This window comes from Gracilinanus agilis, chromosome 2 (genome assembly GCF_016433145.1).
Source record: "Gracilinanus agilis isolate LMUSP501 chromosome 2, AgileGrace, whole genome shotgun sequence".
Lineage (NCBI taxonomy): Eukaryota > Metazoa > Chordata > Mammalia > Didelphimorphia > Didelphidae > Gracilinanus > Gracilinanus agilis.
In genome coordinates, this window is record NC_058131.1 from 479439584 (window position 1) to 479453316 (window position 13733).

Sequence of the window (13733 nt, forward strand, 5' to 3'; positions counted from 1 at the left end):
GGTCAGAAACAATTATCAAAAATTGTATCAACATGTAATCTGAAAGAGAATTTAAAATTTAATTTAAAAAAGTAAAACCAAAAAAACCAAAGACCTTTTAGTAACCTAGCCCCAAGCTATGTTTACAGCCTCATTATGCACTATTCTCCTGCCCAGATTCTGTGGTCCAGCCAAATTGGCCTTCTTTCAGCTCCTCACACATCTCCTACCCTTCGTAATGTCCATCCCATACCTGGAATGTACTCTTTTACCTCTAATCTTAAAAAATCCCTCTCTTCCTTCAAGATACAGATTAAGTATTTGTTTGTACTCAAAATCCTTCCGGATTTCTTCAACTATGAATACTCTCCCTCTCAAACTATATTTAACAACTTTGTATTTACATATTTATTCTCTTTATATTTCTTTATACATAAAAAAAAACTTACCTTATTTCTTAGAATCAAGTGTCCATTCCAAGGCAAAAGAGTGGTAAAGGGCTGGACCATTGAGGTTAAGTGAATTGCCCAGGGTCACACAGGTAGGACACGTCCGGGGTCAGATTTGAACCCAGGACTACTTGTCTCCTGGCCTCTGGCACTCAATCCACTGAGCCACTTAAGCTGCCCCAATCACCTAGATGCCCTTTTCTATATACTCATGAATGCCTTTGTCCCCCCCGTTAGACTATAAAGCCCTTTCTGAGAGACATTGTTTCATTTATTATATTTTTATCTCTTATGCCTAGCACATTGCCTGGCAAATAATACAGTAGTCACTTAATAAATGCTTATCGTTTGATTGACTGTTATGGCTTGCTTACTGTGAACTCAGAGCACTCAGGTACTATTCCTATGCCACTGAATAACAAACAACAATGTGTACCAACAAATTTAAAGCTCAAAAGGCCTTTGCAAGGCCTCTAGGCTAATCCTCTCATTTGATAGATGAGGAAACATGCCCAGAAATGTAGTTTTCCCATGACTGTAACTGTAGTAAATGACATTAGTCACATTTGAACCCAGGACCTCAGATTCAAATCCCCTACTCTTTCCACTCACCACTCTGAGTCTCTTTTATCTTGTAGTAAATGACATTAGTGGGATTTGAACCCAGGATCTCAGATTCAAATTCCCTACTCTTTCTACTTAACCACACTGAGCATCTTTTATCTTGTACTGTTATAAAATTTCCCAGGCATGTTTTGTCTTCTTTCAAAGAGAAATCATGTTGCAACTCTCTGTATTCCTTCAAGAATTCAACACAATGTTACTTAAGTACTAAGTAGAAGATAATAAGCACTTTAAGAGCAAATACAGGGATAGCTAGGTAGCACAATGGAGCTCCAGGCCTGGAGTCAGAAGGACCTGGATTCAAATTTGAATTGAAGTTGTGTGGCCCTGGGCAAGTCACTTAACCTCAACTGCTAGCCTAGTCCTTACTGTTCTTTAACTTTGAAATCGATAATTGGTATCAATTCTAAGAAGATAGAATAATTCTATCAATTCTAAGGAGGTAACATAAAAAGAACAAAAAAAAAAAAAAAAAAGAGCAAATACCGTTACTGGTATTTGGTTTTGGACACTAAGAACAAAGCCCAGTGTCTGAAACATAGCAGACATTTAGGATCATTGAATGGAAAGAACTGTAAAAGGAAAGAATCTATAACAAAACTAAAGATGGTACAAATAGAACTACCAAACTAGGTCCCAGGGGAGAGGTGAGCAAAGGTATTTCCTTCCCTTCTTCTCATAGCAAAAAGGCCAGGAGTGTAGAACACTATATATGTTGTCAGACTGGGTTTATGTGCTTTGAAATGTTTCTCCCCTCCCTTTTCTTTCTCTTATTTTTGTTACAGAGATGGCTAGATAGGCAGGAGAGTTGGGAAAAAGATTTCCAGAAATTAGGCGAGTTTCAGAGCGAGTAGAACACCAACCCCAGAGTTTGGAAGACTTGTCTGAATGAGTTCAAATCCAGCTTCAGTCACTTACCAGACACATGATGCTGGGGTAAGTCATCTAACCCTGTTTGCCTCAGTTTCCTTATCTGGAAAATGAGCTAGAGAAGGAAATAGCAAGTAGTCCAATATCTCTACCAAGAAAACCCCAAATCGGGTCACAAAAAGTCAGATGCGACTGAAAATGACTGAACAATAGACGCAAAATATATCAATAATAATATATTTCTTAAAATTGCAAGAGGTTGGGGGAACTGGATCAAATTCATTGAATGAACAAATGAGTGAATGAATGTTGGATCGGAGCTGAGCTCTGAAGTAAACAGTTTTCTAAGAATTGGTAGTTTAAATATTATTCTGTAACTGTTCACGTGTGCTTTTCACGCATGTTTATCCTGGCTGCCTCATTAGAGTGTAAGAACTTTCAGGCGAGGAACTCTGTCTTTGTCTCTTTGATAGTTGTGTGGTACAGTGTTCTGAGGGTAGTAAACACTGAATAAATATTGTTAGCTCTCTGACACGCGCCAAGAGTCTGAGAAATCAACAACACTATAGTAATTAATACTGCAGTCAAATGCCAGTATTTTAACAAAGTACATAACCCCTTGCCACGGTAGGGAAAAGCAGGAGGGTTTTCAAAATCTTTAAAGAGGAGGTGCATCCCACTTTTAAGTTCACCAGAAAAAATGAAAAGTGGTATTTACAAAACAGACAAAAATAGTTTTTGATGTCTTATTCTCATTAGTTCTCATTAAGGCAGCATGAAAGGAGATAAAACATTAGACTGGGAAAAAAGCTCTCTTAGAGAATTTAAGATGCGCTCGGAATTACAGAAATCCTGCCTCCACATAAGTTTCCGGCAAGAATTCACTGTCTAATTCCAGGTCTGTTTACGAACTGTATACACAAAGATAGTTTGCAATCCAAAAGGAATCTAGCTTGCAAGAAGAGGCTATAATTGACAACATTTGTGCCAGGTGGAGGCCACTGAATACCTTGGGGCAAATCTGATGGTGGGATTTAGTTTGGAGAGAGGATCTCCTCAAATCTGACTGGATGCCTTTTCTTTTCAAAGATTCAATAATTATATAATGAAATCGTGCTTCTGGATGGGGGGGGGGGTTGGTTTTAGGAAGGGGAAGGAAGAGAAGAACTTATCTTTTCTTACTACACCCTCTGCCTGACACATGGATAACAAATGATTGCTAACATTATCTCTGCCATTATCCTCAGACTTTTATTGAAGGGAGAAAGGGAATAAGCATTTATTAGGCCTATTGTATGCCATACACAATTGCTAAGCGCTTTTTTTACAAATATCATTTCATTTGATCCCCACAACAACACTGCCAACTAGTTGCTATTATGATCTCCATTTTACACTTGAGGAACCTGAGGCAGACAAAGGTTAAGTGATTTGCCCAAGGTCACACAACTAATAAGTATTTGAGGTCAAAACTGAACTTGGGTCTTCCTGATTATAGGCCCAGCATGCTACCATCTGCACCACCAGCTGTCTCTATAGGAAGAGAGCTGTGCTATGTTCTGGAGATTTAAAAAATACCATATTTTACAAATAGCTTCAAAGTTTGCAAAAGTACTATACATTCACTCTCTCATCTGAATTTCACTATAGCCCAGGGAGGAACGTGTTATAAGAATGACAATTCCTTGTGACCCTATTTGGGGTTTTCTTGGCAAAGGCTCTGGAGTAGTTTGTTTTCTTCTCCAGCTCATTTTCCAGATGAGGAAACTGAGGCAAACAGGGTTTGTGACTTGCCCATGGTTACACAGCTAGTAAATGTCTGAGGCCAAATTTGAATTCAAGATTAGTCTTCTTGAGGGCAAGCTAGGTGGACTGAAAGCAAGGACTAGAGATGGGAGGTCTTAATATGGCTTCAAATGCTTCCTACTTGTGTGACCCTGGGCAAGTCACTTAACCTCCACTGCCTAGCCCTTACTGCTCTTCTGCCTTGGAAACAATACACAGTATTGAGCCTAAGAAAGAAGGTAAACGTTAAAAAAAAAGAAAAAGAAAAAAAGATTAATCTTTTTGAGTTCAAGCCTCAAGCCCTATCCACTGTACCACCTAGCTACCTTTAAATTCCTTGCAATTAAAAGGCATCCATGAACTTCCAGAACTCCTTCAGGAAAAGAGGAAGTTGGAAAGGATTGTCCTTGTGTTCCTTTGGCTATAAAGGCTTAAGTTTGATCAAGTTTGCCAAGTGTCATCAATTCTGCATGTTTTGGAACTAGCCCCCTTATTTCCACTCACATGATCATTATCCTAGTTCCCTGTTGGCAAAGCTCTGGCACCTGGAGGGGGCTGCTCCCTTCCCCATCTCCACAGGTGCCTAGGAGCCCAATGGGAGGGCTTTCTCTCTCTCCTGACTCTTCAGTAAGGGGGCGGCTCACATGAGGTGTGAGGATTGCAGTTTGGGCACTTAGTCTCTAAAAGGTTTACCATCACTGTCCTAGTTGGTCTTCATTTCCTTTCACATAGACCCAAGCCTTTGGCAATAACGTCACAGTTGGTCTTTCCCCCTCTCCAACTGATCCTTGATACAACTGCCAATGGATATTCCTAAAGTACACATCTAATCAAAGTGAAATAAAGTCAAGTTGTTCTCTGATGTCTTGAGGATTAAATTCAGACTTTATCTACTTTTCTAAGTTTGTTATACACTAGGTAGCACAGTGAGTATAAAATCAGGAAGACTCATCTCACTAAGTTTAAATCAGGTCTCAGATACTAGCTGTATGAGCCACCAGGCAAGTCATTTTTATCCTGTTTGCCTCAGTTTCCTCATATGAAAAATAAGCTAGAGAAGGAAATGGCAAAGCCACTCCACGACCCTGGCCAAGACAACACCAAATAGGGTTACAACGAATCAGACATAACTGAACAACAAATTCTATGGTCCAGCCAAACTCATTTTGTTTCTGCTCCTCGTACAAGAGATGATCAAGCAGATATAGCACTGGGCCTGGAGTCAAGAAGACTTGAGTTCAAATCACTAATGATGTAACTCTGCAAGTCACTTAATCTTATCTGTCTCAGTTTCTTCATCTCAATAATGGGAACAATAATAATTACCCAGGATTACTGTGAGAACTAAAATGAGCTAATATTTGTAAAGCACTTTGCAAAACTTAAGATAACACATGAATTCTAGCTGTTATTATTATTATTTCATCTTCCATTTCCATGCCTCTGCAAAAGCTGACCTTTGAGGCTGGAATTCACTCCCTAGTTCCCTTTAAAATTGAGATCAAAGGCTAGTCCCCACACAGGTCTTTCCTATTCTCTATCCCTACCCCAAACCTCCCCTCCCCACAAAAGTCACCTTATATTTATTTTGCATATATTCCATATGTAAGTAGCATGAGGCAAAGGGACGTTCAATTTTTGTCTTTGTATTCCCATCACCTAATGTACTGCTTAGCATACAGATGCTGAATATATAAATGCTTATTGATGGATTTGCATCCTACTACTGACCATGCCAATAATCATGCTTCTCTCCTGATCAAAAAGCTTTCTATAGATCCCTATTGTCAGGCTAACATACAAATTCCTTAGCCTGTCACTGGATATTCCTCACAACCTGGCTGATTTGCCTTTCTAGTTTTATATCACATTGTTGTTTGACATCTGACTCTTTGTGTCCCCATGTACTGCCCATGGAGTTTTCTCAGCAAGAATATTTGAGTGTTTTGCCATTTCCTTCTACAGCGGATTAAGGCAAAGAGAATTTAAGAGAGTGGCTTAACTAGGGTCACAAAGTTGATATGTGTCTGAGGCTAGATTTGAACTCAGGCCTTCCTGACTCCAGGCCCAGTGCTTTATCCACTGAGCCACCCAGCTGCTCCTTATTTCACATTATTCACTTCTACACTCTATCAGCCAAGTTGGGTTACAAGTTGTTCCATATGCTTCTCTGCCTCCATTCATTCCTGCAGACCATCCTCCCTTTCTGAAATACACCACCTCCTCATGTCTACTTGTGAATGCCTTCCAGTGGCATTCTAGTACAGTAAAAAGAATATCAGATACATTTGGTCAGAAAAACCTAGGTTCAAATCTCAATGCTGTCGGATACTAACTAAAGGGACTTTCAGCAAACTAAATAAGCTTTTTGGGGTTGGTTCCTCATCTATGAAATAAAAGATGGTCTCTAAGGTGTCCCCAAAGCCCTAAATTTATTCTATGTTTTTTCTTTTTTTCTTTTTAAAAACCCTTTCCTTCGGTATCAGTTCAAAGAAAGAAAAATGGCAAGGGTTAGGCAATCAGGATTAAATAACTTGTCCAAGGTCATAGTTAGGAAGTGTCTGAGGTCACATTTGAACCCACGCCTACACTGTGTGTTCTCTCTGCTGTGTGTTCTCTCTGCCGCGCTACCTAGCTGCCCCCTCAGTTTCCTTTCTTTCTTAACAAATAAAAACCAAATCCCTTGACTTCTATTTTAAAATCAATACTACGTATCAGTTCCAAGGCAGAAGAGCAGTAAGGGCTAGGCAACGGGGTTAAATGACTTGCCCAGTCACAGAACTAGGAAGTATTCGAGATCTGATTTGAACCCAGGACCTCCAGCCTCCAGGCCTGGCTCTCTATCCACCGAGCTGTCCCTATACGTTCTTTCAGGTCACGGCTCAGATGCTGCCTCTGCTCTGGAGTAGTCCTCAAGTCTTGCCCTAACCGCAGCTTAAATTTTCTTGGAATACATTGTCTGGACCTCTTCTTTGCCTTTATCAGTATCACATTCTACCTTGTAGGACACCTGTGTCCCTCGGGCATCTTCCTTATGGAACCGTGATTTTCCAGAGAGAAGGAATGGGTTATTTCTTACTCTTATACTCTTCGAGGCACTTCATGGTGCATGTAAGTTTTTTTGGTCTTGGCCGGTGATTTCAATGCTATAGTAAGGAAACTACTCTTTCTCCAGTCCCTCCCCTACACCCCCCCCCCCCAGAAGACTGGCAACTAGTACTATCCCTTATAGTCTGAGAGGCGCCTAAGGGTACTGAAAAGTTCCGTGACTTACTCAGGATTACATGGCCAATAAGTAGGAGGTGTGAAACAAAATCAGGTTTTTCTAACCCCAAGACTATGCGGGACTTCCTCTCCAGCCCTGTATGTGCTAGGCACTTAATATATATTTATTGTTGTTAATTGTCTGCACAAAGGGCTTTTTCAGTGAGAAAGAAAAGAAGTGGGGGAGGAGTTCTTTTCAAGAAGGAAGTGAGGTGGATGGAGCTAGCACCAATACACAGTATCAGGAAATTTGCAAAGATTTGTTATATGGAGGAATGAAAGATCAATGGGGGGTGTTTCAGCCTCTCTTTCAGGAAGCAAACAGTGATGTCAAAACAGAGGATTACGGTTTCAGAAGTGAGTATGTCAGGAGGCCACCGGATGAATGGAAATGCAGATGTGGGGCAGAGACAGCATAATAGAGCTTCCTCATTACACCCTCCTGGGGGGAGGGCTTCTCCATCTGGCTCAGAGGGCAGCATTTTAGAGCAATCTCTAAGCATTATTAAGCTCCATAATCAACCTCCGGGAACCCCTTATGTGTGGCATGTTCCCACATCCCACAGTACAGGTAAGTGGTTTAAAAATCTTTTTATATCTAGCCTTTATTCACAGCTTTTACAGGCTCCCAATAGGCAAATGTTATAAAGTAGATCTAGGGTCCATGAACTCAGCAGCAAGTCTGTCTAATAAATCAGCATTTTATGTAAGGTGGGAGAGGAAGTAAGGATTAAGTTTCCGGTCTTAAGCAAGGCTGGGTACAACTACTGTGCAGATTCTAGTATAACAGAGAAGCAGAAGGGGTGGAGGGTGGGGAGAGCAAAAGAGAGAACATGAATTATGAAGAACTACCAACCAGATTAGGCTCACACTCCTGCAACCCATTCAAGTTTGCTCACCAGCTGTTGGGTGGCTCCCTATTAGATCTACCTCTTCTCCCCCTCAAGTATTTGGCAATCCGCACCTCCCTTTCCCCACCATTCCTGGCCCAAACTCTAAGATGGGGTTATTTGGGCAAGTTATCTTCTCCTGTATGTTCCCCTAAAATGCAAAATATTACAAGATCCTTCAAGCCATCTCAGAAAAGGCAACAAAAGGCAAGGTCAGTGGTCTGCTGATAAATGTTTACAATCAGCCCTACGAAAAAAATATGTTGTGTGTGTGTGTGTGTGTGTGTGTGTGTGTGTGTGTGTGTGTGTGCATGAAGCCTACCAGTGGTAAGCATCAGAGGTCCCCTAATTCTACTTTGCACTGTACCAGAGAGTTTGCTGTACTTAATCAGATCACATAGGCAAAAAAAAAAAAAAAAAAAAAAAAAAATCTGGTCTACTTAGGTCAGGCTCTTAAAATGTACAAAACATGACCTTTGGGGTCATCATGGTATTTCACACCCACTATTAAGCACAATGTTCAGGCACAATAAATATAGTGCTTGTCTACTGAACCAAATACCTTGAAACTTGGGCAAGATATAAAAGAATAGGTCAGTTTGGAGAAGGAAGAGAATTCCAAAAAGGGTGATCCTGTACACAAAGGTAATAATTATGGTCTAGGATGTTCCTGATGATAAAAATAATAACTGTCACCTAAATAACACTTTTAAAAAATCAAACCCTTACTTTCTTCTTAATAACAATTCTAAGGCAGAATGGCCAGGGCTAGGCAAGTGAGGTTGTGACTTTCCCAGGGTCACATCTCTAGGAAGTGTATGAGGCCAGATTTGAACCATGGCCCTCCTGTCTCTAGGCCTGGTGCTCTGCCTACTGTGCCAACTAGGTGCCCCTACATAAGACTTTTTTTTTTTAATAACCCTTACCTTCTGTCTTTGACTCAATACTGTGTATTGGCTCCAAGGCAGAAGAGTGGTAAGGGTAGGCAATGGGGGTCAAGTGACTTGCCCAGGGTCACACAGATGGGAAGTGTGGAACCCAGGAACCCAGGACCTCCCGTCTCTAGGTCTGGCTCTCAATCCACTGAGCTACCCAGCTGCCCCCTACATAAGACTTTAAGACATTTGATTCTCAATAATTGTGGGAGGAAAGTGCCAAGGTTATGATTTAGAGTTGAAGAAGAAACAAGTTATGAGGTTAAGACATGTATTCATGATCACACAACTAATAAGGTTTTGAACAGTCTTCCTGACCAGATGGTGAAGAGTGCCAGGTCTAGGGTCAGGAAGACCTGAGTTCAAATCTGACCTCAGGCACTTACTAGCTAGGTGACTCTGGGCAAGTCACTTAACCCTGTTTGCCTCAGTTTTCTCATCTGGAAAATAAGCTCAAGAAGGAAATAACAAACCATGCCAGAATCTTTGCCAAGAAAACTCCAAATGGAGTCACAAAGAGTCAGACTGACAGGTCTGAAAGCCAACTGAACAACAAACTTCCTGACTCCAGATCCGGTCCCTTCTTTCTGCTAAAAATGGCCTCTGATGTTTTACACTAAATACTGATTCTTCTTGTAATCACAAATACTTATGGTCATAGAAAAGTTTTTTTTTTCTGAATAAAGGTCATTCTTTGTCCCAAATTATCTGCAAGTTGTGTAGAAATGTTGCCTAGTTTTCCAAGCCTTTCCATGTGCCACCAGAAGAAGCCCCAGCATGATCACAACAGAAGAAGCTCATTTAAGTCAGTTAACAGTTGATGGAAAGCTGAGGTTGGTGGGGAGGATTCCAAAGAGACAGAAGTCACAGTCCCCACTACTGAGGGATGCAGCAGGGCTTTAGGACACACTTACTTGTAAAGCAACATGAAAAGGAGTATCAATGAACACAAGCCAGCCAGTAACCAGAATGAGAGCTTCACAGTCACACTAGGATGATGTCCCTCCTTCCCATACCTCTCTTTCACCCCACTTTATTTTACTGCTCTAAAATATTTTTTTTAGTTTTGTTTTTTTGGGGGATTTTTTTGCTCTAAAATATTTAACTGAAGTTATAGTGTATATCTGTACATATACATGTAAATACTGTAATATATGATTTATTGCAGGTAGCACAGTTGGATAGAGCACCAAGCCTAGAGATGGGAGGTCCTAGGTTCAAATCTAGCCTCAGATACTTCCTAGCTGTGTGACCCTGGTCCAGTCATTTAACTGATTGCCTAGCCCTTGACACTCTTTGTCTTAGAACTGACACTAAGAAGATATGGGTTTTAAAAAAAAATGTTTAATTAGGGCAAACTTCCAGGCTTGGATCTCACTTCCTCTCTAGTGGGATTTTCAATTTATCAGGGAAGTGCCCCATGCCAAGGTTCAAGTCCTCCTTTCTGGCCCAGGTGGTAGGTAGTATTTGTGAACCTCTGGCTGGGCCTCTGGGTAAAAGGTGCTCCATTCATAACACATTCCTCCTCTTTCTCCTCCTCCCCCTAAAATATACAGTGGTTGGTTTTTTTCCCCCTCTTTTGCCCAGAACACAATAAAGAAATCAGGCCCCAACAACTTAATGTTTGTAGCTAGCCACGCAGGCCAGGGCTCAAAGTCTAACAGGCTGTCATTGATTTCTAACACAGCTCTCGGAAACACAGCCACGCCCTGTGTGTGCCCTGTCAAACACTGTGAAGCTATCCCATCAACAAGTAATTATTATATCATACTATATGCCAGGCAGAGGCAGCTAGGTGGATAGAGTGCTAGGCCTGGAGTCAGAAAGACCTGAGTTCAAAACCACTCTCAGATACTAGCTGTATGACCTTGGGCAAGCCACTTAACCCAGTTTGCCTCAGTTTCCTCAACTGGAAAATGAGCTGGAGAAGGAAATGGCAAACCACTTCTGTATCTTGGCCAAGAAAATCCCAAAAGAGGTAATGAAGAGCCCCATGGTCCGAATAACAACATAAACCCAGGCACTGGGCCAAAATACTAGGGATACAAATAAAGATTAAAAAAACAAAACAAAGCCCCAGTTCTCACCTTCAAGGAGCCTATATTCTAACAGGGAAAAGAACATGGAAATATCTAGATACAAATAGATATATACAGGCAGAAAGTCGTTGCTAGTCCTTGGTTTTGGAAGAGGACCAATGACATCAAATCCAATTCAGGAGCAAATGGAAAGATAAAGCAATCTATAAAAGTTGAAGTTTTAGCAGTTGGAAGGGTGGGGGGTAGGAAACAGGAGACAGAGAAAGGCTGTAGATTAGGAATCCCTTTTGAACCTTTTCTCTTCATGAGTTTTTCAAAGAGAATTTAAGAGAGCGTATTTCCTTAAATTATTTTCTTTGCAAGAAGTCCCAGTGCTAAGCAAGTAGGCAATCCAGTGCGTCAGGCTCCCCTCCTGCCTTCTCTTCTCAAATGTTTAGCACGTAGACGAGGAGAGGGAAGTTGGGGGCTAGAGTTCCTATCACCTGCTGGAAGTTAAGGGGCAAACAGGAACTTGGCAACATAACTCGGCCAGAGTTCTTTCTTGGCATTTGCAATGCAAATCTGCGTTTTGTTCACCCCTCAAGGCCTCGCTCCAATGTATCAACATCCATTCCAACAAAGCCCGAGTCTGAGATCCCACAGTAATTACACGCCGCCATCATGAAACTGCAGCAACATTCGCCCTTGAGACAACCGATCCCCACATTTCTGCATTTAGTGACCTGCCTTCTAGCAGGGACGCATTCGTGCACGCCCCCAATCTCCCGGTCCCCGGCGGACTCTCCGGGCAAGGAATCTCTGCACCGCTGGCCAGAGCTGGACTCCACTCGGGTTGCTTTGCTGGGGTCAGAAATCTCTCAGCTGTTATTTTTAAAAGAATATTTCACAAGGATACAAAAAAAAACAAAAAAACAAGCCAACAACAACTAAAAACACCCAAGAGCTTCATAAAACGATGTTATGCCAGAATCCATCAGAAGGAAGAAATTGTGAGTTTTATATATAAAACACTCACATATGTATGTGGGCGTGCTGGCAGTTTTATGGATAAACTGCAAAAGCAATAGTCCCTAGCAATTAGTCTGCTAAAGAACTGTACGAAAGGGGCGGCCGGGGCGGGGAGGGGGGGTAAGGATGGAGGAAGGGGAGGGGTCGTGGAGAAGTGATAATAAATCTATTCAAACATTTTCAGGTTTTACTGGGAGGGTTTTTTTTTAAGAGGCCAGATTGTGTGTTTATTCAAACTCCAAAGTTTGACTGACCTTAATTATTTGGTAGCCTCGTAAATTAAAGGGAGTGAAAGAGAAAAAGGAGTTTTTAACTTTCTTCCTAAGACCACGGAAGAATCGAAGAAGAGGAAGATGTCCTGGCTGTAAAAATAAGGGAGTGGGGGTGGGGAGAGTATGGCGAGGTAAGGAGTAAACAAAACAGTTGGGTTCGCTGGAAAACACCGAACTTTTCTTTCTCTCTCTTTAGTGAAACTAGGGAAAAATGGACTGCGGAACTCTCTGTCGTTTCCTCCCACCCCGCCCCCATAAGCAGATCACCCAGATCGCAGACGCTTTGCCCAGTAGCTGCTTTTGGAGGGATCCCTAGCACAGAGACTGGAAGGAGAATGCAAGCCGGGGCGGGAAGGACCGTGGGCAAGCTAGCCTCCTCCGAAGGCTGGGGCCGCAGCCAGCCTGGCCGGAGCCCTGGGCCAAGGCAGTCAGCTGTGCCTGTCATTTGGTGCACGGCGGGCGCAGGCAGAAGCAGCAGAGGCTGGGGGAAGGGGAGCCCGGCCGAACTAGCTTTCCGAGCGCCGGCGAGCACCCACAAAAGTGCAACCACCAATTGTTTTCGTTCTCCTTTCCCCAACAGCCTGGCCCGGACCACTCCAGTCCAGACAAACACAACAAACGCGCTCCACTCCCGTCCTCTGCCTGGAAACCAAATGCATTTAAAAAAAGGGGGGGGGGGAGACTCCCCTTCCCAGAGGCAGGGGGAAAGGAAACCTCGTTGGGGCTAGAGTGAGTGGGGGGAGGGGTGGGGCTCTTCCCCTTCTGGGCTACTCACCTTGGTGGGCGAAAATCTTGTCTGGGCTACTCCAAAGGGTGTGAAGGGATGGAGGGGACGGAACAATTCACAAACACAAACTTTGTTTCTTTTCTTTGGGACTGGGCGAAGTCGTCACTTCCTAGTGGTGCAAGGGGAGACTCTCAGTCTGGATCCCTTTAACCCAACAACTCCTGCTGCTACTCGTCTTGCCGCCGCCCCCTGCAGCTGCTGCTGCTGCTCCTGTTCCGGGAGAAACTGCAGATGTGAGTGAGCAGCTCGTATCCCAAGCTGGAGCTTCTGGATCGGGGGCACCCGGGCAGCTGGAGATCTTTATTTTCTCGCTTTCTGTCCCTTTGTCCCAAATTGCATCTCTCGGGCCCTTCCGTGCTCGCTGTTGTTCTGCTGGGGTCGAAGAAGGAAGTGAAAGCCGCCTTGGTACAGCTTTGCAACGGCACGGCCTCCCTGGGAAAGGCTTGTTTTGGGGAGATTTTCTTGCCTTATAAGTGTTGCTTCAGCTTCCATGCTGGTGCAACACCATGCTCGGTTGCTTTGCAGTCTGCTGCTGGCTTCTTAGTTTGGGAAGGTGCTTCTGGAACTGTGGAGGATTTTTCTGGAGCTCGAAGTGATCCAGAAGGAATGAAGTCCCTGGAAACACTGAAACGTCACACATATGCACACAGCATAAGTGATAAAGGAATGGTGGAGGGAGAAGAGACTTTTTTTTTTTTTTTTAAGCTTTAAGGTTTAGCCAAATCCTTAAGCCGAGTCAGTCAGGTCGGTCAGTGGTGTACTGAATGTTTTACTAAATATATCTAGCTTCGGTTGTGTTAAAATAACTTTCTTTTCGTTTCTCAGAGTCCT

General features: G+C 42.7%; 2 protein-coding genes across 2 annotated transcripts in view; one reads left to right on the plus strand and one right to left on the minus strand.

Annotated features, from left to right (window-relative positions):
• Nucleotides 1-13114, minus strand: part of MIDEAS (mitotic deacetylase associated SANT domain protein) — a 159669-nt gene extending 146555 nt beyond the window's left edge. The window contains exon 1 of the mRNA XM_044659976.1: nt 12891-13114. The gene's annotated coding sequence lies outside the window, so the exon portion shown is untranslated. The remainder of the gene's footprint in view (nt 1-12890) is intronic.
• Nucleotides 11437-13375, plus strand: LOC123234012. The gene is made up of 3 exons (XM_044659977.1): nt 11437-11824; nt 12312-12735; nt 13016-13375. The coding sequence occupies exons 1-3, from the start codon at nt 11796-11798 to the stop codon at nt 13373-13375; spliced, it is 813 nt and encodes a 270-aa protein (XP_044515912.1). The 5' UTR covers nt 11437-11795.
• Nucleotides 13376-13733: the final 358 nt, after the last annotated feature.